Here is a 27791-nt window from a genome sequence, read left to right as displayed (position 1 = left end):
GAAATTAACATTTAATAGTTTCAATTTTACTTTTATAGCGAAATGTTTGTAGGAAATTTAATTACAATTTTAAAAATTGCACTTATGTGACATTATTTTTTTTTATTTTTTTAACATTTTTTATTTAATGAAAATTAGTTACCAAACAATTTGTACAATATTGGAAAATCAGTTTATAAAAGCGAATCAGTCTACTCAAGAAATTGAGATTTGAGTAAAAGACATTTTTTGTTGTAGTGCAATCAAAACTAATAAAATATTTCAAAATTTGTTATTTTGGCAGTTATTCGAAAGAGTTGATTTCGACTAACTTGGTTAAAAGTGATTAATGAATGGTTAGACGACAATATTTTGGGTTACAAAACAACTACACTATTATCATGTATGCACATGCATGTGTATAGTAAACTGTCTTAATTTTTAGCTTTAACACAACAAAGTATATATACTTGATACTCGAAAAAGTTAATCGTTCATTTAACTCTTTAAAAATCTGTACAAGCTCTTTACACAAATAATGTGAAATGTTATCTGTTTAAATGTATTTCTATGTACAAACGTACGAATATTTCGGTTCCTAGACACATATAATATACTTTTGTGATTAAAAACAATACAACTTATATACATCATAACATAATAATAACATCGATATTAAACTTAATTATTATCATCGGTAAGGTGGCGAGCGATGGTGCATTATGTAATGCGCTTTAGTTTCGGTTAATTATTTTGCACTTCCGTACAGTTTCTTATAATTGTATGATTATCTTTAACTGCTTTATAGCGAAAAATATTGTACAATATCTAGATTAAATAATATGAAAAAACAAAAATCTGTGTTTTTTCTCTTTCTTCTTTATACTACAATTTCTAATGTTCTTTGGCGAGAAAGTTATAATTTGTGATCGCATCATGTGCTCAGAAAATAAAATAACAGAAAAATGTTTAGATAATAGTTTAAGACTGTAAATATATACATATACCGTATCTAGATTGTGTGAATGAGTAATTTAACGTGTTTAAAAATCTGAAACTATGTAAGAAAATATATATTATGTACGTATGTGTACAATTTATTTTAAAGATAGTAAATATGTGAAAAACTATGAGTAAAAGGGTAATGAATCTTTTAATTTAAGATAGGTTTCATCACGATATCTCTTCAATATATAGAAATAACAAAAAAAAAAAAAAAAACAAATAAATTTTTAAGAATGAAAATACGCTCGGGTGCATTTTTCTTTCACTAGAAGGAAGTTGAAGTTTTTTTCTTTTTCTAATGCTTAAAACAATATAATCTTAACTTTTATTACTTTTTATAAATGTTCTTGAACAAAACTTCTATTTGATTATATATTAAGTATGTATGTTTAAAGTCTTAGCGTGTGAAGAACTTAAAAAAAATATTTTATGATGATATTTACTGATCTGATGCGATTTTTAGTTTACGTATTTTTTTAAGTTGGAATTGATTTTTTCTTTTAATAAAGTTATGATTTTCTTTTTAAGAATGAAAGAATTGCAATTAATATACGACAGTGTACATAACATAAAAGTATACATATGAAAAAATATCAAAATAACATAAGAATTTAATCTATCATCATAATATTAATTATATATGAGAAATTATAATTGAAATTAATTAATATTTAAGTAAAGAAAAAGTTATTAATATAAGTAATTAACTGTTTTGTATATACATACATATGTTTATATTATTTTAAAAAAAAATTTAAATTTTACTTAAAATTAAGTTTTATTTATTTTATTTTAAAAATAATAAATATAAAACAGTAATTTTTTCTATTTAATGTAAGTTTTCAAAGAAAAATTTTTCCATTGATCTTTTAGCGAATCCCAAAAAATCAATGCTAAAATTTTCTATATTAAATGTGTAAACAAAACCAATAATGTTATATAACATATAAAATACAAATTTTATATAACATTCCGGTGTTTAAAATAAAATATAAAAACTTTGTACATGTATAACAATTGCATTGTTTCAATATATCTAATTAACATCCAATTTCAATTAGAGTCTTTGGTACATATGGTGGTGTATAACTTATATTTAACATCCTCCTTACTAGATAAAACGTATTTGCTTATTATAATTTTGAATTCTTTTATACAAAAGTATAAGGTTATTTTTATGCGTTTCAATATTGAGGTTCAATTTTATTGTATTAATATTAATATAACACATAATAATTAAGATCAGGATTAAATTAATTTAAATACGATGTAGGAATTAATTATATAGATACTAATAAAAATATGTATGTAAATATTAAAATTTAATTTTAATTGTAAAAGCAATTAAAATGTATTTATAGTAACATGATCATATTTTATTCACAATTAAAAGTAACTAACAATTAAAATTAATTATAAATTGAATATTATTGAAATTAGACTTGTCTTAATTAGTTTTGTAATGGCATATTAGACCATATAAAAATTCCTTTTTTTAACAGACTCAATTTAGAACAATCGAAATCTTAAGTAAATACGCAATATAAATAAAATGTACAAAACGATTTCTTTAAATTAATAGTATGCAATATACTAGTTCCTAAGTTTTTTTTATACATATTATATTATTATGAAAACCTAAGGCTAAATGCTTCAGTTCACTCCTAAAACATTATATAATTCATAATTAAATACGAAAACAATCAAGGTTAATTTGGCAGATTTTATAATCTTTGCACAAAGGGCAAAACTTATATTCGATTTTGTAAATTCTATAGGAATCTAAAACAAATTATGTGAAAAATAATGAACTTATGAATTTTTATCGAATTATAGATTTAAATAGAACTGATCAACCAAATTAACAATCTTAAATCAATCTTAAGATTTTAGTATTAAACACTTTTTGTGTTTTAATTGTTTAATAAAAGAAACGTTAGCATTAATTTTAATATATTAAAAATTAATAAAACGAGATTTATATCAAAGTATTTAACAGAACCACCTTTAAAAAATATTGACTTATACGAGTTATGATACTTTTACTTGCTGCAAGTCCATGTATACTAATTTATAATAAAAATATAAAATAAATTTTAAATAATCATAATAAAAAATTATAATAGCATTTTTTTTTTCTTCAAAGCGATTAATCTCTTAATTAAATAAAGCATAAATTTAATAATATCAGAATATACGCATATATACATATATACATAAATGTATGTACATTCTCATTTAAATGAAAAAAAATTAAATAGTGAAAATAAAATATGATCGTAGTTAAGCTAATTTCTCGCACATTATTCAACAAAATTGAAAAATACTATTTAAAATAATAATATGGTTGTGTATTTTTGTATTCTTGAAAAAGCAAAAGATTAGGAAATGAGCCCAATGATGTGCAATATGGATAAATATGAGCTTTGGAGTTGTAAATTTCTGTAAACTCTTATAAGGTAAAATGTAGTTGTTTTTTATGGAATGGTGTGAAATACTAGAATTAACGAAATTACTCGCCTTCGAATTGTCGTAAGCTCTAATAGGGTATTTTCGAAATATTTTAAATTAGACTCATATGATAATTTTCTAGTTCAATTTCCCTTTAATTGTTGCATACATATATAAACGATTACCTACATGATTCACCCTTGGTAAAGGCCTTAATTCAACATTGCGATTATGTTCGTTATTTTACAAGTTATATTCGTACTACATGGTAGTAACATAACAATAGTGAAAATAAAAATAGTTAAAATTCAAAAAAAAACCTTAAAATTTTTCGCGCTCAAACCATTTTCTTTTTTCATTTTATTTTAACTGGGTAATATGTTTTGTTTTTAACTTTTGATACTCGTACATCTAGACATTTTCATGTTCGTATAAGAGTCTTATATCTGATTATTGTCATGTTCGTGACATGATGAGTCTTTAACATGATCCAACATTAAAGATACAAACAATAAAATGCAACCATACACATTTATATAAGCATGTGTATATTGTAATATTAATTTGAACAGTGCATATATAGTTGCATTGTTATTCCTTAGTTAAACATGATCTTTCTATGTTAGCAATTCTTTACTTATGCTGTTTTTTTCCTTTTTTTTAACTGTTTAAAATCTTTTTGATAATTTCTTTAGTAAAAAAAACAAAGATTTCTTTTTGCTTAAAAAAATTTTTTTTTTTTATTATTTATTTTTAATAAGAATTAAATATGCAAATTATTTTTGTCTCACCAAACCGAACTCATGAAAACTCAGCGGTACAAGACAATTATTGAGTTGAGGGCAAAAATATACGCTTAATATAATAAAACAATTAAATTGGTGGAAAAATAAATTTTAAAACAGTTAGAAATTGTTTTCACTTATACAATTATTTAATTAACAATAATAGAATTATAACAGTAAATGTATCAATTTTATAAAGCAATTTATAAATTTTTTTATGCAAAGCAATTGTTACTTTGATAGCATGTTCAATAGCATTTGTTAGGAATTCGTTGTTGGTAACATGAAAAAACAAAATTTATGAAATTTCAAATACGGCTGGTATAATTTTTTTTAATTTATTTTCCCCAACGTTGTAAAAATTAAGCTCGTCTTTTAGTTATTGGCAGCTTTTAAACTTTTGTTTTAATTTCATGCGTCTACAAACGTTAAAATTAACCTTAATATTCTGTAGGGAGTATTCCATTAAGTATAAAAAGTGAATATTTATTTAGCAGAATTATAGCTAGTAATATGAAAAATACTGCTTTTCGGTAATTATTACAATTTCAAGTCGTGGATCTCCCGAAGCTGGTGCATCCGAGCTAAAAAAAAATCATTATATATACAGAAATACTTATTTAAATTTAACAGTTTAACTGTTCTACATGCACATTGTTGTACAAATCATTTAATAATTATTGCAAATAATACTTTCTAATTATTCCAAAATAATTATTTCTACGTCACATATTGACACATTCATAATCATTACATTAAAACGGTTTTTATCTGGAGAAACAATGGAGCTTTCAAAGAAATTTTAACTTTGCCGAACTTATACTGTATGCCTTGGGTCTGAGTTTTATTTTTTCCGCATAATTTATGTTATATGTACAATTTGTTATACTTTTCCTATTAATTAAAGCAAATACAAGTATCATAATTAAGTAATCGTCCTTAGGCTATTTTATGCGCTTTCATGTACAAATTTCATTATATAATTATTACGTTCTTTTCGAGTGGGAGAAGTTCACACGTATATATGTGCTTGTGCATTTATAGGTTTACATTTACAATGTAAGATGCAAGTATTCTTCACCATTTTACATAACAACAGTTTATATATGATTACACATATTCATAAATTTCATCAGGTATTCATAAATAAATGAAGTTCATCAGGTTATTAATTATTTTGTACAGTGACAATTATAACAGTTTTCTTGTTCATTAAAATAGCGAGAATTTTTTCATTTCAGAATATCAGTAATTTTATAAACATACATATTATAACTTTTCAAATAACATCATATTGTCGGCCCCCAAAAGTATGCTAAATTTACGGTAATTAACGTTACAAACAACCTTTGTTAAACGAATTAATAAAAAAAATGTCATTACCTGCCGTCTTTTCAGGTAGATTAATGGATTGGTCGCTTTTAAGTTAAAATAATTCAAATTTTCAAAATAATTTTCGTCTTGTTGGTTTATTGGTTCATCAGCTGAGCGATTTTTTCATTACTCTTCATATGAAACTCGACGAAAAAATAGTATGTAATTGTAGTAGCGCAGTATTTTAATTATTAATAAAGTTGACTTTTTAAAAAAACCTATGAATTTGATTCAAATTTTTGAGAGAGAAAAATAATGCAATTATATAGAGAATGTCAATTTTGCACAAAATACATCAGTTAGGTCGAAACTTACGGACCAATGAATCTAACTTAATAGTTTGAATATAACAACCGATCAATCAGCAACTCTTTCTGTAATTTCCTATTTTTTCAATAAAAACAAATTTTTCACACAAACTTTTAGTTTTAGTTTTGCTTTGCATGTCAATTTTCTCAAAGTAACATTTTCATTATTATAAAATTACATATTGAGAAACTTTTCAAATATTTATGTTTGAATGTCAACAAAAAAAAAAATTTAAATGAAAAATTTTGTACAAAAGAAGTTTTATTTTCCTTTTTTTTTATTTTTTGTTTTTTTGAATTTAAACAATGAGCTTGGCTAAGTGAAAATTTCGATAATTGAGGGAAAAAATTTATTAAATTAACGTTTAAGATTGGAGATAAGAGGGGCTTGATTATGTTTAACATGAGAGTTTTAGAGGCATAAATCAGTTGTAATAAATACTTTTAAAGTAATAATGATATCAACAAACGTATTGAAATATGTACACACACATACACCAATAAAATTCGAAAATGGTAAAACAATAAAGTTGCTCCTTGTATGCATCTAATTTATTAGAGGATTTATGTGTGTAGAACACAAAGAAAAATTCCTAAAATTTTCCCGTATTTACATTTCTTTTCAAAAAATATTTTATATAGAAAGCTAATTTGAATTAAAAAAGAAATAAAAGTTCTGTTTTTAAAAAAAAACATCTACTATTAAAAATAAAAAAAGCAAATAATTTTAAGTTTATTAAAATTACATACATACACATTTATATGCAAATTACTTTTTGTTTTAGCTGGCTTTTTAATTGCAGCAGCTAATTTGATATTAAACATAGAGAAAAATATTTCTGTAAAATTGCAATGAAGGAAAAATCAAGGTTAGAAAAATTTAATGTTAATTTTTATAATAAATACGCCATTGATTAGTAAAATTTTAAATTAATTTTATTTCTAATACAACGTGTAAACCGGTATATTGATAAAAATTAAATGTGGCAATTACATGTGTGCAATTATAGTACAAAATCATATATAGCATAATTTCAGGCTGAAATTCAAAACAAATATACATACATAAACATTTCTTATAAATTTCACGGCAATAATCGGCAACTTATTATTGTCACTCCAACTGCTTAATAATTGAAATTAAAATTTTTAGCACTTTTCCAAAAAAATTTTTGAAAAAGGTGCTTATTAGTTTCACTCTGTCCGTCCGTCCGTCCGTCCGTCCGTCCGTGGACACTTTTTTTGTTTACAAAAGTTCTACACCCTTGAAGATAGAAAGCTGAAATTTCATACGTACATAGATCTTGACTAGAAACTTATTTCCGTAGAACAAAATTTTTACCTATCTTCCCCCCTCTAGAAGTTATACCCCTCCAAAACCCTAAAAATGGCCTTTTTTAAATATTTGTTACAATGAAACCGTAAGCATTTTTGAATTTTTTCAAACGCAGAAAGGCAGCGGCTTTCTTCCCCTAGCGCGGTATACTATAGTTAAACTTTAGAAAAACAAAATGGCCGTTCAAATTTACCGTTATCTAAAGGTCTTTTTTTACAAATTTTTGATCTCGTTTTTCTTCTAGATCCCAGTCTGTAGAAGATTGAAATTTTAGGGGCTTTTAGACCTTAATAAATAGTTTATTTCGTTAGAAGAAAATTTTTTTGCATCTCCACCCCCTCTCAAGTTATCGCCTCTTGAAATTCGTAAAATTTGAATTTTTGACACCTTATATTTCCGAAACCGCAAGTTTTTTCAAATTTTTATAAACGCAAAAAGCTAACGGTAAATTCCATGAAATTAAAAAATATAATTATTTTTCTTAACTCACACAATTAAACCTTAAAATCGAGCATTATGTTAACCCCTTTTTATATTAATTTTCGCTTTATTTCATATGCGCCATCCTAAATATAGGCAATCCTAGAAATAGTTTTATGTATGAATGAAAATAATTTTAATAGTGCGGTAGGTACACATAGATTGTATTTAAAAGCAGAATTTTCACTTGTTGAAGGGAAAAGTGCTACAATACAAACCATTGGTTTGACCCAACTTTATTTTTTAAATGTTTCTAAATTTAAAGCAAAGCAGAGCCACAGATCAATATAAATTTTAATCAATATTAAACGAATAAATAGTTTCTAAAGTTATTTGGTGTTCCAACACATTATATTTTTAATAATTAAATTAAATTACGATATTTATAATGCTTAAAAAAAAAATTTACTTCCGCTTCAATTATAAAATTCTTTAAATTTACGTGTACGATGTACATGTACATATGTATAAATGAAAATGTATATATATATATATATATATATGTATGCATAATTTCAGTTGAACTAGCTTACCTCTGCAAAAGAGGTTAATTTTCATTAGAAAGAAAAGCACCGATTTGAAACGCGTTGCATGGGATTTGCTCTTTTAATTTTTTTGTTGGTAATTTTTTATTTGTTTTTTAATCATAAAGTACGTACATTTTTAACACGCAAGTCTAGATAAATAAACCTGTAAACATGAACTTTTTGTTTTTAGTTTTTCTAGTTCTTTTGCCTGGTCTTTCTGTAACATCTGAAACAATAGAACTAATAATTAATAGCATAAAATATTTTGTATGAAAACAATTAAATAAAGTTAAATGAAATGCACTCAATAAAAGTTATAATGTAAGCGTAATAATATTTCTATTTTATTTTTTAAAACAGTTAAATGCAAGTGATCTAGACAAATCTGTGGTGATCTTGAGTATATAAAATATATATGTATGTATATATATTAAACAAAAACTTTTATGTTCAACGGTAAATCTCCGTTTTTTTTCTCACTTCAAAAATCAGTTCTACACTTATGAACCATTAGTGCAGTTATGCACTGATTCAAAAACATAGGACTGCACTCAATTAATGCACTCAATTTTTTTAAATGTGTTATGAAAATTAGGGGGCTCACTTACAACTTGCAGAACAGATTAACCATTTTAACGTTTTGCTTTAAGAAAATATTAAAAAACTTAGTTAAAAACTTTGTGTTATCTTAAGTATGCAGGTTCAATACATTTTCGAATTCGATAAAATACCTATGTAGTTGAATTAATTGCAACTTCATAAAAATTTTTTTGAGTTTCTATTTTAATTTAATCTTTTACAAAAAAAATTCAATCTCTGGGCTAATTAATTTTTGAACAAGAATATAACCCATACAAAAGTGGTTTTTGCACGTCTAAAAATTGTCTTTATTTTTCAAGTCACCTTCAACCTTGTTTAACGGTAATAATCATCTTCAAATCTTATATATAATATGTATACGTATGTATATGTAAAATTTCATAATTGGATAATATCCTAAATCACAAGCTTTTTTTTTCATAATATTATAAATATTATTAATAATACCAAAACTTTCCCCAAAAAAAGAACAAAAAAAGAAATTCAGCACATTAAACTCTTTCGCCTCTTTTTATTTTTATTATTATTATTGTTATTATTGACCAAATCGATCTTTAAATTGATCAAAGGTCGATCTAATTGGTCATAAAATTTCATTGTTATTATCTGCTTATTCATATAATAAAATAACAAAAACAACAATACTAATCCTAATATTCCCTATAAAATTTTTTTCGTCAGTTTTTTTCTTCCCTCTGTGTATACCTATATATATATTCATTTTTTTACGTTATTATTTTTTTAATTTTCTATTTTCAACCTTGTTACCACGATCAAAACATCGTATTCTTCACTCTAGAATCTCAAATTTTAACAACAAAAAAAGCAGGAAAATAAAAGCGATTATAACAAGAAAATCGGAGAATCATTCAAACGTGAGCCGTACATTCTTATGTACAATAAACACCGTTGCAGTTATAAAACATATAAAAAAAATCGAAAAAAAGTAATAAATAGTAACAGAAAACAATATTCGAACACATCTCTTGGATTAGATCTTGTAAAAAGGAAAACCTTTAAATTTTACAGTATGTGAACGTATGAAATATTTATACAATGAAATTTCTTTATAACATATTGACTGACTGAATGAGTCGCTCAGTCTTCATGGATATGATGAATGGATTTACTCGTAAAAATATTATTTATGGTTATAAAGTGAAAAAATGAAAGAATGAATGCGAATTATATTAAATGGTTAAATGGTATATACATACATACACATAATAACATATAAACCTGTATTTATATGACGTTTAGAATATAATAATAACAGCATTCTTGACATATCAAAAATATTATAATATTATAACTTAAAACCTATCGTTAAAAGCAATGTGAACTTTTATTTACATTTTTAGCCTCTATATACTCAAATAAGAAGGTATATATGTATATATATATATATATGTATGTATATAGATTATTTGCACATATTTGTATAGAAAAATAAATTTGTTGCTTATGCGTTTGTCTATCATACGTTAATGAATAATAATGATGAATGTTCGTATAGTACTCGTATGTAGAACCAACTTATGATTATTATCATCGTCATCATCATGCTATATGATACTTACTATTAAAGGTAAAAAAATGAAATAAGTGGTGGATAGCCGTGAAAGAGTTATGTTGTGCAAATCATCATCATCAATTTCTTACTCATCACATAACATTATAAAGACATACATCCATACATAAAATCAAAATAAGTATTTAATATCAATGATGACGATGTTAATGGCGATGATGAAATAATAATAGAATTATGATGGTATTGATGTTATTATTGTTGTTAAGTTTTGTTTTTCTTTTTTGATCATATTGTCCTCATCGATATTAGCTTCGGAATTCTTAAAAAGGTTCAGGTAAAAAAAAATGTTTATGTTTTTTTTACATTTTTTTTTAAATGTATTTTAAATGAGGAAGAATATCCCAAGTACAAATATAATTCTTGGTTTCAATTTAATGCATTCGGGGTTATAGTTGATATTTTCATTAAACATAAATAGAGGACTAGAGGAAAGTTTTAAAAAAATGCGAGTAATCTTTTTACAATTTAAGATTAAAGGATCTGACAGCAAAAATATTTATTTTTAATGAACAAATTTTACAGTTAAAAAGGAATTTGACTGGTTAATGCGATTACCAAAATAAAAATATTGCCTATAATAAATGCAATTAACAAAACTTGTATATAAGGTGGCATCCCAGTACTATTCCGTTTCCTATGCTGTATGTAGATTGAACTACCATTTGATTAATTAAAATAATGAATTTGGATTCAACGTACTATTTTATAAAATAAACCAAACGGAGTTTATGTAAACTTAGTTTATGTAAACGGAGTTTATAGTGGAATGCAAACACTCGATTTTTATTTTTTTTAGGAAAAACTTTTGCACACTCCTTAGTTTAATACACATTAATATTAAAACCAAAAACAAAAGTGCTTAATCCATTTTCCTTATTATTCATTTTCGTATATTTTTGTTAGCCCATTATGATTTTTAAATAATTTATAGGGTTACTTTTTTTCTCATCATAATTTTCGATGATGTTCAAGAAAGATGGATTGAAATATACAAGAAAGAAAAAAAAGCAAAATTTATTTAACGAAATGCTATAAGTGCAATTTAAGTACATTTGGATTTTTTCACCGTTGTAAAAAAGATTAATTATGGTAACTTCAAAAATAATAAGAATAAAATTTGACATCTGTTAATTTTATATAAACAATTTTTTATTAAAAATATTGTTGACTTCATTCGAATAACATTTAAGGTGACTGTGTAAGTCAATTAACTTTGACATTTTTACAGTTGTATTTTTTGTATTATAACAGACTAATTTTATTAGCAAATTAAAAGCCATCGAATATCGAATTAATTTAAGGCAATAAAACTTAGAAATTTTAAATAGTAAAAGGAAAGGAAAATGTACTTAATTAAAACTACAGAATTGAAGTTAAATTTTTGGTTGCCTAAAATTTTAAAAACTCACTGTAATTAATGCCAATTTGAATTTTTTAAGAAGACATAATGACTTTATGTTGTGATATTAAATCTATAAAATACATTAACATCGAAATTTAACAATCTGAGAAAAATGTTCGTGCACTAAAATTTAAAAATGTTCTCTTAAATATATTTTAAACATAAATATTCCAAAGGAACGATCATTTTAGTCAATCGGCATTCAAAGAGTTAATATTTTTTTTAAAATATTCATTCTTAGGTAATCATTTTAAAATGCTCTTTAAGAAAATATTCTTAAAAAAAAATATGTATGCAAGTATGTATATTATTTATGAATTTTAAACAGGATATCAAACTAATCGTTTTATTTCCGCATCGTTACTTTCGCGTGATATTAATATCAACCTAAAAATTTTTTTATAACCGTTTCTATTAAACAAGGAATAGATTTTATTTTGTAATGTTCCATAAGGTAAACAATAAGAAAGTGTCCTTGAAAAAGGATTTTCTATCATTAATAAATGTCTTTAAAGGATTTACATGCTACCTATGTTTATTAAAAATCAGTTCTTATACAGATAATTTGATTTAAAGATTGCATACTACCACTTTTTGCTTATGTTAAGTAGTTGTACCACAGTTTTTCATTTGATTCTTTTATAACATTTCAAACCTTATACATATATTTTAGCAAATATTTTCCTAAATTTGCTTCCGGTGCCCTATCAATCTGTCTATTAAAAAACATATGTACACATTTAAATTTAAATTTAGTACACATTCAAGCATGTTATGAAAACTAAAACTTTTGTCTATTGCGCTACGGATCAAGAAAGAATAATATCCAGAAAAACACTGACTAGACAAGAATTAGACTATACCTAGGCTAACTAATAAAAAATCATTGTGGTCAATTTTAAAATTTATAACATTGAATTTATTAAATTTACAGCCTTCAATATTATTGCTATGATTTTATGTACATATTTTTGTACGTCATATGAAATATTCGAATTTCAGATCAATTTGTTAACGAATTAAAATTGCAATAATATAAAAATAAAATTTAGATAACAAATCACTTATATGTGCAGAAGAATGTATAGAGAACACAATAATGTAAAGTGGGGGTGTGTTGCATATCTCTCAACCTAATTATATATATACATATATATATATATATTAACTATGTATATTATATTCACTATTAAATAAACCGTCTTCATACCAAAACAGTTATCTAAAATAAAATATAATATAAAAGCAAAAAGGTTATTTTGAATTGCGATATCAGTGCATCTTCACTACAGTGATCTTTGAAAAATGCATTCTTTTTTGTTGTTTTTTTTTTAAACGATTAAATATTTATATGTACGTTTGTACTCATAAATATATAAACATATCGGTATGTGCACATATAATATACGTTATGTTTTAGCTTTGAAGATCGTATGCCATGTATACATTGTACATAAGAATTTTAAACATTGAATTGAATTTTGTGGTCAAACGATTTAAACAAAACAAAAATAAAAAAAAAAGCAAGACAACAAAAACAAAAATGAAAATAATTTAGAAAATATCATGAAAAATTAAATTGCGCAATATTTAAGTCTATTTTATTTTTCATCGCGCGAAAATTTAATAAACCGTCTGATTAAAATTATGAAAGAGGTATGTTTGTACATATGTACACAGTATTTTTAAAACATTTTTGAAAATTTATAATAATTTTCTTATTCTTTTGTAAGCATGATCATATTTTCGTGGTAAGAAAATGTAACCATAAAGATATACATGTGTCTATACATACATACATATGTATTTATATTATGCATACAAGTACCAATTGAGTAATTGCATGCAATTAGTAATATAAGCAAATTGTAGGCATAATACTAGGTAAAAGAGTTTAATAATAGTTTAACATACAAATTAAAAAAGATGAATATTTCATTTTTAGTCAAAAATTGATGTTTATTATATAGTGTCGTGCCACTATGCAAATATTTTATGAAATATTAATTTAATAATAAATTTCTTTATATAAATACAACACCTACTTTTACTATAAATATTAGAAAAACTATTGTTTGATTAAATTATTGTTAATCCTACAATTAAAAGTTTTTAATAGCAAAATGAAAAATTCCTCTTTAATATTAATTCTTACTTCTTTTCTAAATTCTTCACTTAAACTGGCTGATTCATAAATGAAAACTAATTTATTTAACACTAAATTGAAAATATTCTTGGGTTTGAAAATATTCTAACCCAAAATAATTATTTTTTTTTTTTAAATTAATTTTTTACCTTGGTCATCTTTAAAATTTAAATAAAAATACAATTTTGTGACTATATTATGTACATATGTAGGTATTTAGTGTTGGAATTTCATATCACTAATAACAAGTTTGTTAAAATAGTTAATAGTGCGTATTAAACTGAAACAAAACTTTAAAAATATGAACAATGCTAAAATCTATAAGAACAAAAATTACATTAACAAAATATTTATAGAAAAAAAATCTTAAGATCTTAACTTTTTAATATAATATTGTGTGTTCTTCTTATATGATTGTGTTTCTAGTCTATATGCAGGATAGGATCAATATGGAACTTTTTATAAATATTCAAAAATATAATTTAATCCTTGCCTTGCACAAATGTGCATTTTACCCGTAATATATAAACTTAAATTTAATAAAAAAGAAAAATGCAATAAAGAGAAAGAAAAACATTACAATAGAAAAACAACAACAAAAAAGAAAAAATAATAAAATAAAAGTTTGTATAAAATTCTTTTGACGGATACCAAAATAGTTTCATCGGCATTTTAGAATTATAGTCATCAATATCAAAATTATCATTAATATCATAATAACTATTACTATCATGATTTTGGAACCTATCACAATCATGACCACTATATAGTATCGGTCTAAGAATTTTAGATATTTACAACTTTTATATAATATGTGTACTCAAGATATGTGTATATATTTATTTACATATATATAAGCATATATGTATATATTTAGTTAAAGTTTAGATATATTTGAGAATTGGGATATTTTTTTCTTTTCGAGTTATTCAATTCTTAGGCTCGCTGAAATTTTGTAACATATATTATAATAGCTTTCCTTAAATATTAAGGAGAAAAGACGAATTTTTCCTATTATATGTACATACATACTTATTGTGTATATCCATATTAATGCATATTCTGTGTGTTTGTTTGTATATGTACATAAATAATGTTCCGGATTGTAATAAATGATCGTGACCGGTTCAAAGGTGAGAGAAATCATTTTTTTTGGTTGTTTTTATTATGATTTTTAATGTAGTTTTCTGTTTTTTTTTCTTTTTTTAAATTTATATGATAGATATTCCTTCTTTAATAAAAAAAAAAATATAAATGATTCTTTTATAGTTGAATGCCGTATGCCGATTGTAATATCGCAGTATATGGATCTATTATTCGCGTATGGAACATAATATATTTTTCATAGTTATCCATATACAAAAGCATACCTACCATGTATAATGGTACAGAAATAATAGAACAAAGTAAAAGCGTATTAGAAAAAAACAACAGAAACAATAACAAATGTGCACGTCAATGAGAAATCTTCTGGACATTTTGCTTTTTTTTTTCATTTTTTTTTTACAACAACCCAAATTTTCTCTATAGATTTAATTCTTTCGATGAAATTGGAAAAGTTGTTCGCAAAGAGGCAATAGAAAAAGAAGGTGGAATTAGTAACTAGTTAATGAATCATTATTAAATATAAAAAAAAACTATTATATTAAAAACTAAAATATAACTTCAGTTTAAAGCAAAAGAGTGGGGGGAAAAGAAATTTTTAGAATTGTTTTTGTTTTCTAAAAAAAAATTGACTAGAGTCGATTAAAATTATTTTTATATTTACTTACAGCCCTTTTTTTTGTGTGTTACTATTATTAGTTAATTGCTATGCGTGTATACAAGATTTATGTTCAAACATAACTATAATACATTGAAGTTAAATTTTATAAGTTATATTGAAAAATAAATTGTAGAAAATAAAATAATTTTGAAATAAATAACAAAAATACGAAAACTTGACATATGTGTATGAGAAACTCCTTTTTACAAAAAATTTTTACTTCTCTAAAAGATTGCACTTGTACTTGTATGATTTTCTTAAATATTATGCAAATTACGAATTGTATACGAACATGAGTATATTCATGAATAACCTAATATTATGACCTTCATGAATAATATTAATTTATACTGATATTTAATAATATTTCGTAGTACCTACGTCATATAGAATGTCAAAACAGAATATTGTAGTCAATATAACTTCAATTTTATTTCACAGATGTTATTCAAAGAGTTTATGATTATGAAGTATGATTGGATGCAAGCCGAGAAAATTAAATTTTTTTTAACTCAGTATTATGATTACAATTTAACCAAAATTCAACTTTCAAAATGATCACAATTCAACCAAAATTCAATTTAGAATTAACAGTGATCATAATATCGTTTTTGCCATCATACTGGTGCCACCTTGATTATACCGGTATTATTTAAATTTTATTTTGACTCAAATTAATAATTTCTTATATTCACAACAATTCCTTAAATACATATTGAATATAAATAACTAGTCTAATAAATCCATTTCAAATATTGCTCTCAGATATTATACTTAATTTTAATTTTTTTATACTTTTCCAAAATTTTTAGATAATAATATTATCTAAAAACTAAAAATAATAATTTATATAAAGCCTAGTTTTATATTGTTGTACTAGCAATTCACAGCTTATTTACATAAAAAATTCACGTAATAAAATCTTTGAAATATGCAAATAATTTGCTATTCCGACGGCTTTTTAGATCTATTGAAAAATACACCACATAATATTTGGTATTATTTATTTCACATATAAAATCTGTTAAGTCTGAATTAATTTTCTCTGAATTGTATGACACAACATGCATTCTTACAGCAACCGCAGGTGAACACAATATCTTATTATATCACTTTTTATATACAAACTATTTCATAAGTTTTAAAAGTTGCCTAAAAAATCTTACTTTCCATATAAAAGGAAGATTTTTTTTCTTGATTTTTAATATACAATGGAGTCTACAATTACAGTCAAATCTTATTAATTCAAATAATTTAAATAGAAAGTTTAACAGAATTAACCAATTCAATGACCTAACATATATGAATCAATTGGAAATCATTAAATATATGGGCATCATATTTAACTGTTGTAATTTTCCGTAGCAAAACTTAACTTTACTAAAAAAAGGAATTCACGATTTTCATGTCTTTACAATGATGATGCAAATTCTTTTTTTTTTTATTTTTCTTTTTACTATTATTTTGTTTTCATATTTGTTTTTGTAAATTCTCTACACATTCCCTAGGGTATTCAAATGATGAAATTCAGTTTTTCTTTTTCGAAAATTAGTAAAACAAAAAAAAAATAGAAGAATAATAAAACAATTAGTAAATTTTTGGGTTAAATTAATGTGCAACTGTGTATGCATTTTTAATAAATTGCCGCTGATTAAAATAATTAAATCCGAAAATTCTAAAAGTATTAAGCATTAATAACAAAATTAAACTTACCTTCGCAAGTAAATTGTCCGTAATGTTTACCGGAACTTTTATCACCGCAAACAACACATTCAATATTTGGTTTAACATCAGCTTGTGAACCACAGCCACCATTACTACTTTGTGAACTATTCGCTTGTGAACTAGGTGTTGTGCTAATTGGTTTACAATCTGTATTATTATTTAAAATAGGTACTAATCCACTATTATTGCCTGTACTATTGGTGCCATCATTTGTATTATTATTAGAACCACCACCACCTCCACCTCCACTACCATTTGTCCCGCCAGATGTATGATGTCCAGCTGATAAACTTGTTAATTCTGTTTTTGTTGATATTAATGATGATGGTGTTGTTGCACTTACACTAGATGCTGATGATGATACAGGTAAATGACTACTTAAATTGGGATCATGCCATGCACTTGGTGGACATGGTGGTGCAACCAATGGCATACCACGTGTAAAACCCAATTCTAGTGCAGTTAAATCAGATGTTTGCGATCTCGGATTAAAAAATCCTGTCGCTGTGGACGGTGAGGCGCACATAACGCCACCCCCGTACACACTCAATGAATTATGGGTAATAATTTTGACGGTTTTCTAACGAACAGGGGAAAAAATAAAAAAAAATTTTAAAGTTTTTATGGCAAGAATATACTTTTTTGTTTTTTTTTTATTTCGAATAATAATTCAATATTACTTTTCCCCTTTTTGCATTAAAAATTTCTCAAAAATAAAAATTTTTAAAATTTTGGTAAACTATTCATATTTTGGGATCACCTTCTTAAATATTATTTTTATATAATTTTTATGTATTTTTCATGAATTTTATTATCTAAACATGAACATTATAGAATCAGAATTGCATTTCATCTTCTTTCATAATTTTTTTTTAATTAAATAATTAATGCCAAAATTTTAAATCAATTACCACTTTTTTATACTTTATAAACATTCACAATTCAAAACTCAAATCAATCGAAAAAAAAATACTGTTTCCGAAATTTATTTCCGTATAAAAACACAATTATTCATTCAAAATATATTCAAATTTTTTGTTTTTAAATTTTAAATTAACATACAGATAATATTTTATAACATATAAATAAATCCGCCAAAAAAATTAATTTATTTCTGTTCTATCATATTGTGAACTACTTGAACTCCAAGTATTTAAAAAAATCTTAATAATAAAATTTTATTTTCAAATTTCAAATAAAAAAAAAATATTTTTTCTCTATTTCTATTTTATTAATTATTTGCCCGCACAACGAACCAGTTCATTGTTTCAATTAACACGGATTATAAATATTTTATTTTAAATTGATTTTGTTTTAATAAAAATTTAAATTATTAATTTTATTATTCAATTGGCATTTAAATTTAATGTTTCATTTATTAAATTTTCGTAATTCAGCGAAAATTTTATATTTAGTTGAAATAATATAAATATATAAGAATATTTTCTTATAAAATAAATAAGAAATTAAATAAAAAAAAATAAATAAATAATATCATGAAAAATATTATTTTTAAAAATATATTTTGTTTTTATTTTAATTTTTTTTTTGTGTATTATTATTTTTCTATTTATTTCTTATTTTATTTTTTTCTATATTTATTTTTTATTCAATTCGACTCTCAGTCAAATGTGTAGTTAACGTAAGGCCTTTTAGAGGCTGACTGGCAAAACAGTCGGTGCAAAAGGTACACGACCCGACCCGACTCGACCATAGCGACCTGACACATCGACATCTAAAATACTCTCAACACATGAGAATATCTCTCTATACATAAGATACACTCTTAAGATGAATATCTAACTGTATATTCATATATAATAAAATATATACATGTATAAAAATCATGTAAATTAAATATGAATAAGAAAGAAACAAAAAATAATAATAAAGATAGATAATATAAAAAGGTTTAAGTCAAAAGAGGAAAAGTAAAATAACAAATACACATAATAATAATAAACTATACTATAAAAGTGAAGTTTGAACCGAAAAAAATCACATCAATGTTAATAAAGAGCATTGAAGCAAATCTTTAAAGAAATACAAATGAATACAAACACATAAAATTTTAAATTACCAATATTTACATATGTATGACTTAACTGTATGTACTAGTGTAGTTATACAACTAAAAGAAAAATACTATTCTAATATTGGTTCAAAACCTTTGAATTCAATTTAACATTAAAAATAATAAAAGAGTGCAAAGCAACAAAATACAAAATTGGTATATTGTAAGACACACTATATGCACATAATACAAAAATATTTTTATATTCACACTAAAAATACAAGGACGATTACCTATACTCACACATAAATATTGTAATTTTTTTTGTATGTGTATGTTTGTGAAAAAAATATAATGGAAAATAAGAAAAATAATATTTTAACGGTAAAGTTATTTTCTTATGGAAAATTGACAAACCAAATCGTTTTGCATCCAATACGATTCTTATACGATTTTACAATACAAATATATACTATATGGGTTAGTATATACAATACTCATACATATAAATCAAATTAATTTAATAATATTTCTGTAATATTGCAATATTCTTTTAACGTTGGTATTAATTTATATATGTACATACATATAATAAATATTATTTGAGATTTATATTTTATCTGATTATATTTAAATATTTCATGTTATAATTTTATCATAATTATGTTAACTAAATAAATATATTTGTGTGTGTGAAAATGTTACTAACAAAAAATTATACATGTATAAATTGTGAATTTACTTAAGTATCTATATGGCTTAGAGAGTGTAATAATTTTTCTATATAAAGCTTTCGTTTTGCAGTACAATGGCTAAGGAAAACTTTTTTAAAAGGTGGAATGAATTTTGGCATTTCATGTCGTGAACTTAATGTATACCATTCAACACTACTAAAATTTTACAATTACAATGATCACGTAGGTAAGTATGAAAAATATAACATTATAATATTATTTAAGTATGTTTTTATGATAATATAATATATTATGTGCATTATATTCTTTATTATGTATATTTTTCATTACATGTGCCTTCATATTTAATGATATACATATGTATAAAATATGTATGTATGAGTTGGATAGGTGAAACCTTCCCACCCTGTTATAATATGTGGTATGAAACACTTAAAAGTTTTCCAAGTGTGTAAGTAAGAGAAACTAAAATTTAATATTTAAAAAATTATTTCATTTAGCCATATTTATAACTTTTTTAATGAATTTTACCTTTTCAACAGTCATTCATTTTAAATATACTCGTAATTACTTTAATTTGTAGTTCGGCTCATTGTAAAGTTACATTGTTGGGCATACATAATTGTTACGGTAATTGAATGAATAAACAATATAATTTAACAATGAAAATATATTAAATATTTATGTTAATTTAAACATTTGTAGAAATTATTTATACGCATATACGTACATACATACATACGTACGTATACATTGAAGTATAATCATCAAATCAATGGTTGTTCTTAAAACGATACGAGTACCATTTAATTACATAAATAAAATTGATTTTTAAATATACTTATTTCATAAATGTTAATAATGTATAACCTGAAGAATGTGCGTATATAGATATCAAGTAAAAAATACCTACATATGTATGCTTTATATATACCTACATCGTACAGTTTAAATTAGCCTTTATCCTTCATTAAATTTCTTAAATAAAAGTAGTATCAAAGATCATATAGTAGTAATTAAATTAAAATATAAGTATAGTAAAAAATGATGATCTATTTTTGAGATTTTAATTTAGTGCAGCAAGTATACAATTTCCTAAATAGTAAATAATTTTAACCACATGATAAATTAAGGGGAGTTTGTTGCAACTGGTCTCAGTGTTTTACAGTATTAAATTAAAATTTTCAATTAACATTTGGGCTTCGTATATTATGAGTTTCATTTTTTATACTTTTTAAGTATTCACATATATGTATATGGTTGTATATCTCCTGAAATATAGCTTACAATTAAAATTTTGAAAAACAAAAGTAGGCTTAATAAATTTTCTAAGATAGGGCTATTGTTGCAACAATATTTTCCTTTTTACGTCTACATGTCACTTTACTGTTAGCATACTTTTGCAAAACTTTTGAATGCATATGTGAATTTAAAACACATGGAATAGTATACAGCTAATATTAATAAATCTTAACATTTATGTAAAATATTTTATCATAGTAAGTTAAATATGTTTTGTGACACCACCTTCATGTTGCAATAATTATTTACACATAATAATAATGGTTATGAAGTAGATACAAAATATTTACTTCTAAATTTCTAGTATCACTGATACAAACACAAATCATAATAATATGCATATATGAAATGTTTCAAATTCAAGAAAATCCAGGTGCCAAACTTATACTAACTAATTTAACAAGTATGATATAAGTAATAACTATATTTCTAATTAACAATAACGACCACCTACATATATATTTCTGTAATTTTTGTTTTAGTTTTTTTCTTATTTCTCCTTCTCTATACAGTTTAAAAATTTCCACCTGAAGTTAAAATCAAAAATATAGGAAATATCATCGATGTATAAAATAAATGTACATACATATTTAAAAAATCAGTTATTTCTATCAACGTAAGCGAATTAAATATTAAAGTAATGGGAAGGTACCTAGTTACAGGTTGAAATTGTTTATTTCTAATAAAAACCAACAAAAATTTCAAACATATTTTGTCTATACATTTCTTCAGAGAGCTCTTCTGTTTATCTAACACGATACCATTAAAACAACTTAAAAAAGCTGCTATGAAAAACAACAAGAAGTTAAATGTCTGTATGTACATAGGTATATATAAAAATGGAATCAAATATAAAAATAATAATAATAAAAAAATACAGATTCACCTACATTTCTATATTCGACCAGTCAGAGAATGACTTTCAAAGCCAAAGATCGAATGATAAGGTTGGCTAAGTTTAAGCTTTCTTCGTTCGAATTCAAATTAAGTGCATATTATGTACAAATGTATACATACACAACTTTTACTGTTAAAAGAAAACAAAAAATAAAACAAAATTGAGAGAAATGAGAAAAAAAATAAAACAAAATTCATAAATATGTATACATATAATATCTATAATTTAGCAAGATGCCACCTTTAACTATTGTAGGTATAACGTGGCATTAGCCTGGATTTTGACCCCACTCTCTATATTATTCAAATACGTATATGCAAACATATACATGCACGCATACTTTTTTATTTTTACTCATTTTCCATATAGATTACAATTTTCCTTTTTTTCTCAGTATATATTTATTTCTCTCTCTCTCTTTCTCTCATACTCTATATCTTATATTCTTATCATTCCCAGAAAATCTTATCATAAAAGAAGAACTAAAAACAAAAATTAATAAAAATTTTTTTCTTTGGAATTTTATATTTGGTAGTTTTTATTTTTATTCTGTCTCCCTTTTCACTACGTTATCTGCATTGTATATGTATGTCGCTAAGTATAACAATTTATAAATTGTTGCATATAAGTAAAAGATAAAAATACTTTTGTTAACTGTAAAAAAAATTTTCTTAAGATTTGACAGAGAAGTGTTTTTAATTCACACGTTCAAATTTTTGATTAAAACAAACTATTCACCATGTTACATTATTTTCACCACAAAAAACTGCTCTCTCTCTACACCACTTATCACATATTATTTACAAATTTACATGTAAGTATTCATATACATATGCATATGAATTCACAAAATAAACAAGAGCCTAATAGAGTTTAATTTTTGTAAATTAGCCCCACCCCAAGCAATATTTATATTACACATAACCCAAAACTAAGTACATGCTTTATATTTACACACACAAAAATACATAAAGAGAATTTCTCATTAAAGTTCGAAAGTTGGATTGGCTTTCTCATTTCGAATAAATAACCGTTTAAGTGAAACAACTACAGAAGCAGTTCAATAGCAAATCTGTATTTATAGATATTTAAAATAAATTTGTATATGCATGTGTTGGTATACACACACAACTGAGCAGAGCAACACTAATCCAATAAAAAAAATTTATACAATAAAAAAAAATTTCTTATCAGAAATACCGTTTTATATGATATCGCAAAAAATTGTGTGCCCATACGAGTGTAGTAACAGAAAAGAGGGAAAAAAAATTAAATACATAAAATAAAGCAACAAAATAAACTTTTTTACTGTTACGTTGAATTTTTGTTTACAGTTATTTATTTTTTATATTGTTAACTTATTGTTGGTATTTATTTGCTTTTTAAGTAATTTTTTAAACTATGCATTTTTGATTTCAATTTTTTTTTAATTTTAATTTTCAACGATTTAATTTAGATTAATTTTAATTTAGTGACAGAACGACATTGTGTTTTATAAAAAAAGTAATACAAATTCATGCCTACGTTCTACATTTTTGAAAGTATCAAAATATTTCAGTTCTTTTTATGTAGTTCAATTTTTGTTTTGTTTTTATGTTTGTACTCTACCTACATTACTATTACTGCATTGTTTTAAAAATATGGCATATACGTAGGCGTACAATTATGTTGGGTGTATAATTCTACTTATGTCTACAAATAACAAAACAAAGTGTAATGAATTTCATCGATTGTGTTAGCGTAAACTTAGAAACTAGGGGAAAATCAAAATTCAAAAGTACACTGGAAATATCCTAATGAAAATCCTAATTTTGACGCCTTTTACAGCTGAACAATGGAGTCGATTCGATATGAAGAGTGCAGCTCTACTTTTTTTCTAGTTTATTTAATTTTTGGGACTTACTTCGTAATATTTGGAACTTAAATTTGCCTTCTTTAACACTTACCTAGTTTTTTTTGCAAAAGTTTTACCAGAATAAAAATAATTTTTCTTTATTTAAAAATTAAAATACCCTCTATTGACAAAATCAGCTATTAAGTTCAATGCTTTATCAAATAATGTGCCGAATATTAAATGTTTAATTAACAACAAGAAATATAAATAAATGAAAAACATTTATATGAGTATATAGTTCATTTATACAAGTTTATAATTTTTTAAAAATTTAAAACTCAAAGAGAAAATATAAAATTGAAATACTTTTGGAAATTTAGTGACAGAACTTTTAGACAGAAAAATTAAAATTATTCGGGATGCATTAATCAATGTGACAACAAAATTAAACCAATTTCTTTGATCAAATGTTGGACAATTTAAAAATTTCGTTCAACAATTTTATTTAACACCATTTCAAAAAGGCGGCCGAAATTTGTTTTTTTTTTGTTTTTTTTTTTAGACTATTTTTTTTTAATCAAATCTGTTAATCATTGATCTATTAATAGTGCTTTAAAATCATTGACACTAAAACGTATTGTGCTTAATTTTCAACATCATCATTGCACTGTTCGGAAAAAAAAAATAAGTTAATAAAAATTAAATTTTTTAAATAAATATATAGATGTATAAAAAGTATTGTCTGATAAAACAAAAGGAAAAGTTGAAAATTTTATAGAATTTTAGAAATTATACAAATATCAATACTTCGAGCATTAAAGTTTTCAGAATTAAAAGAGTATTCTTGTTAACTTAACGCCACTGAAATTTTTCAAATTTTTAAAACCTGCCTAAAATCTTAAAATTTAATTCAGTAAAAATTGTTGAAGCTAAATAATTTTACATAAAAATTTTCGTCGGTTTATTGGGTTGTTGTGTCTGGTGTAAAACGAAAAAAACATTGATGAATGTTTTCAAATTGGACCGAAATTGCTTTACTTGAGTGAATCATGAACGAACATTGGTAAACCTATCTAGAGCATATTTTTTTAAAAATATCTATAGGCTTCGAGTTTGTAAGAGAAAATCCATGTTGTGCTAAGCCCTGTAAAGAAACTTATATATTTTATAAGAGATATATTATATTGAAATCTAGCCAGACCACTATTTGTAGTAAAATCGGCTTAATTCGAACAAACTAAGCATATTAAATACGAATAATTTTTCAACGGCGAGATCAATGCATTTTTCTTAACATCATGAACGGAGCTGTAAATAAAGCATCATCCCGTAAATAAAAACGAGTTCAAACATTATGTATATACATATACATACATGTGTGTATTTTTGTAACTACAAGAAAAGGAAGCGCATGAAACAGAAAAAAAAAACAATGAACTTCCAATCATCTGCATTTAATGGAATTTTAAAATTTGAAGATAAATGTGCTTACCAAATTGCGATTTTAAATGTATCCATAAATCAATTTGGAGCAATTTTTTTCTGTTTTTTGCTTTTCTTATTGTTAGTGATATTGTAGCCCCAAATCAAACAAAGATATTGTGATCATCATCAGTAAATCACGATCATTTAAAATGTCTCTTAATTCGTAAATTTATAAGAGAAAAAGAAAATAATTCTTGGCATTTAAATTTTTATTTTTTGTTTTTTTTTTTGTAAATAATTTTGTGTTAAATATTTTGGATTTTTATTTTTTTATTGTTATCATTATTATTGTATTTTCAGTTTCCTTATGAAAGAAAAAGGCGCATCCGTAGTGAAGCAATTTATTGATCTTTTAGATATGGTATCATTTTTGTTATAACTTGTGTGATTAACTAATATATTGTGCATACATTTATGTTCTCACATAATACCACATTTATACTTAGACATTGCAAGTGGTAAATGCTTCTTATAAAATTTATACTTAAAATATAATATTTTACGTATTGTTCACTGAACATTAGACCGTACGTAAAGATATGTATGTGAACGAATAAATATATTGTCGTTGTACATCTAAATTCAGAATTTTAAGTTGTGCATAAAAATGCAATAACGTCACATATTTTCCCTATTCTCCTTTTTTTGCTTAAATTGTTTTGAAATTGATTGTTTTATTTCATTTTTAATGCAAATTATTTTGCAAAATAAAAATCGATTATATTTTGGGTTTAATTTTTGTAGTTGGAATTTTAAGTTGTCCGGATGATGAAGCACTATTGTTCCTTTATTGTATGTATGTATATACATATATACATGCATGTATGTAATTTTAAACAAAATTTATATTTTACTAAATTAGTTTTGTTCGAATGTAAATTTGGAATATCATTTGCGAGGAAAACTATTTTAAATATTAAAAATCGGTGATTGAAAAAATAAAAGTTGAAAATTTAATTATAAATGGAACTGAATGGCTGAATGAAAATTCTTGACAAAATCGTTACGTATCTTTACGTATGCAACACTAACTAATCGGAACAAAGAACTAATGAACAATTTAAGCATTTTGCTAAAATATTCGTTGTCTTGGTTAAATAGACTTGAATAAAGAACAGCAACAGATGTTGCCAAGTATTTTCTGAAATCATACACTCAATAAGTATAATTTGTAATTTTATTTAAAATTTAGAATTCAAAATCTTATATATTTGACAATTAGATGTACGCTCTAAAAATTTTCATTCCACAAACGCGTAATAATATGAAAATACAACACTATATTTTAATAAACATGTTAAAAGCATTGATTAGCGAAAGAGGAAAATTGTAGTATAAGTAAACAATGGCTCGTCGTCAATTGTTAGATTGCTAAACATTAGAAAATTGTATATGTACTCGTACAATATGTATGTGTATATAACAATTTAGAAAGAAGTATTTTAAATAAAAAAATTTTAAACAAAAGCATTCTTTATGCTGTTAATCATGTTTTCCTAGTATAATCTAACAATATTATAAAGTAAATAGTTCAGTTCCCGTAATTTCACTGTAAGTATTGAATGTCAACAAACATTTATTATTTTATGTATTATATAATTTTCTATCATATATTATGCTCATTTTTTTAAGGTAATTTTTTTTAAGAATAAAAGTTTAAATTCTCAATGCAAATTTAATTTTGAGGTTTCCATAAGCTATCAATACTGTTGATAGGTGTATCATTTGGAACTTTTCGACTTTATAAAATGAGAGATGCTAAATTTTGATATCAATCAAGTTATAGATTTTAAAAGTAAGAATTGATAATAGAGGCATTCAGTAGATCAAAGCTCTTACTGAATTTTCTAAAATTTTACTTTGAAAGCAATTCTTGATATTATAACTTTTTGCCTTTTATATACCGACTTCATTTGAGGATGAACAAAAATATAAAAAATCAATTTTCAATTAACTAAATAAATCTTAAAAGTAATCCTTTTGAGCACACTTCATCTATTTATTAAAATTCATTAATACATTTGAACGTATATGTTAGATAGGCAACTCTTATCTCTTGAAAAACTAAGTAAACTTATAGATCCCT

General features: G+C 24.0%; 1 protein-coding gene across 1 annotated transcript in view; it reads right to left on the bottom strand.

Moving 5' to 3' along the window:
- LOC129610588 (steroid receptor seven-up, isoforms B/C) overlaps nucleotides 1-19083 on the bottom strand; it is a 77553-nt gene extending 58470 nt beyond the window's left edge. The window contains exon 1 of the mRNA XM_055523194.1: nucleotides 17466-19083. Coding sequence (XP_055379169.1) covers nucleotides 17466-18003 — 538 coding nt within the window. The 5' untranslated portion in view covers nucleotides 18004-19083. The remainder of the gene's footprint in view (nucleotides 1-17465) is intronic.
- Between the last annotated feature and the right edge of the window lie 8708 nt (nucleotides 19084-27791).

Source organism: Condylostylus longicornis, unplaced genomic scaffold (genome assembly GCF_029603195.1).
Source record: "Condylostylus longicornis isolate FDR11 unplaced genomic scaffold, ASM2960319v2 ptg000045l, whole genome shotgun sequence".
Classification (NCBI taxonomy): Eukaryota; Metazoa; Arthropoda; class Insecta; order Diptera; family Dolichopodidae; genus Condylostylus; species Condylostylus longicornis.
The sequence above is the reverse complement of the archived record's forward strand: the minus strand, read 5'-3'. Positions and strand labels throughout refer to the sequence as shown.